The 1,971-nt window shown below is 42.5% G+C and overlaps 1 protein-coding gene across 1 annotated transcript; it reads right to left on the bottom strand.

Annotated features, from left to right (window-relative positions):
* Positions 1-8: 8 nt before the first annotated feature.
* On the bottom strand, positions 9-1,413 carry LOC119344396 (ankyrin-1-like; the record flags this gene model as incomplete). Its single annotated transcript, XM_037614848.1, has 2 exons — positions 801-1,413; positions 9-469 (listed from the first exon to the last, which is right to left on the bottom strand). Coding segments are annotated over exons 1-2 (1,074 nt in total), but the record flags the coding sequence as incomplete, so codon positions are not given.
* Between the last annotated feature and the right edge of the window lie 558 nt (positions 1,414-1,971).

The raw sequence follows: 1,971 nt of genomic DNA, 5'->3' as shown, positions 1-1,971 counted from the left end.
TCAAGCACCGATATGTCTATATCTTCGTGAGACAGCAAAGCAGCAACCATTTTTGGATTGCAGCTCTGTACTGCATAATGTAGAGCAGTTTTTCCATACACGTCTCGCATATTAATGAGTTTACGAAGTTGTGGGGTTCTCAAAATGAATTCCACAAACTCCACGTGATCTTGGTCTATAGCTGTATGAAGGCACGTCCAATACGGATCTTTTGTTGAACGGTAAGGAGTATCAGGACAGTGGTGAAGAAGCACTTGAGCAACATCGATATGTCCTCCAGCTGCAGCTTGACTAAGGAAAGGTGCGCCGTTACTTGGCACCTTATACCCTAAAGAGCAATCATGTTCCAGCAATACGCGTACCACGCCAATCTGGTGAAGATATAAAGCTACACTTAGTGGAGTAGCTCCCGTTTTGTTAGTTTCTCGGGCCAGCCAAGGACGTGTTTCCATAATTCTTTTTGCCAAACCTGAAAACATATGAATATATGAATGATGGTTAATAAAGAAAAGAGATGGTTATAGTACCCATGAGGATACTGGAGGCAATAATACTAGAATAATTTTAGAACATCAGTTGATTTGTTAGAATACACTATTTGTTAGCGGATTTCATTGGTGCCACATTGTTAGACAAACTGACAAATCGATAAGAAATTGACAGCCACCACAAGTAGTTATGCTTTCTCTATTGGGCCCGAGGACTGAGGAGGACCCAGGAAAGGAACAAAAAAAATCAATAATTTGAAGGTAAAAATAGAAGCCCGTATTCAGGAAATACATACGTTGATTGAATCTCACCTGAGTTTGCATTTCTCACAGCAGCCAGCAGAGTGTTATTGCCGAATGGTCCCATATAAGCAGAGTCAGGAATTTCCAGTAATTTCTCTGAAATATCAGTGAAGTCTCTCATCGCTGCGATGTACATGGGTGACTCGTTAAATATGTTCACATGTGTCGACAGAGCGGGCGCTGCCTCTATCAGCTTCAGCGCAAGCTCCCTGTGGCCACTGCGTATTGCGTGGTGCAGTACATTGCAGCCATCAATGTCTTGCCACAAGATTGCCTTTATGAGGCCCCGTGCACGGTAGCATTGGAGTAGAACGGAAGCCAAGATGGCAAAACCACTTTTCACCGCGGCGAGAAGTGGCGTCTCCCGATCCAAGTTTACTGCAGTGAGGAGAGACTCCTCCAGCGCCACCACTTCCGTGCAAAATATCTGGTGCCCGTGGGTGGAGGATATATGAAGACAGGTGTTCCTAGCTAGAGTTGTTCCAAGAATGCATGGATTTCGCGAGGCCATCTCCTTCATTGATGTGGAATTGCCGGATGTGGCTGCTTCCAAGAGCCGTTGGTCCATCTGTAGCTGGCCCTGTCCTCCTCTCAATAAACTAGTTGATGTCTTGTCTGCCATCTATATCTTGATTTAACTGCAGGAGGAGAAAACTGTGAAAAAAGGGAGATGAGTAGCCACTGGTTCTGAAGGAAAAATTGCTCAACTGGGCCACCATTAATTGTACTTGTAAGAAATTTTTGCAAAGTTATTCAAAACGGCAACTAAAAAAACTAGGTAACTACAGCAAATTTAAGGTGCAGTTTTGATGTTGGATGCTTGCAGTTTTGATGTTTGTCATCCCTTTGTCTTGGATTTGGATCCATTGCTTGCAAATGTTAAAGGTGCGATGCAGAATTGCTTTCGAATCAAATAAAACGGCTAACAAGATAATTCATATAAACCCTTTCTGTTAGCTACGTATTTGATTTGATTGCTGTTTGCATTGTAATTTTTGAATCTATTCATATAAACTAGACAAGACCACCGTGTTGTAACATATGACGCAAGATAATTCCATGAAAGCATACACAAAATGGAAGAAACGAGCTAGCTATGGCAAAAGAAAATGGATATACATATGCTGAAATAGTAGGTACTCACCTCAGAAAATAGCAAAGAGGAGCAGGCGCGAGATGA

Source organism: Triticum dicoccoides, unplaced genomic scaffold (genome assembly GCF_002162155.2).
Source record: "Triticum dicoccoides isolate Atlit2015 ecotype Zavitan unplaced genomic scaffold, WEW_v2.0 scaffold167855, whole genome shotgun sequence".
In the NCBI taxonomy this organism is placed as follows: domain Eukaryota; kingdom Viridiplantae; phylum Streptophyta; class Magnoliopsida; order Poales; family Poaceae; genus Triticum; species Triticum dicoccoides.
The sequence above is the reverse complement of the archived record's forward strand: the minus strand, read 5'-3'. Positions and strand labels throughout refer to the sequence as shown.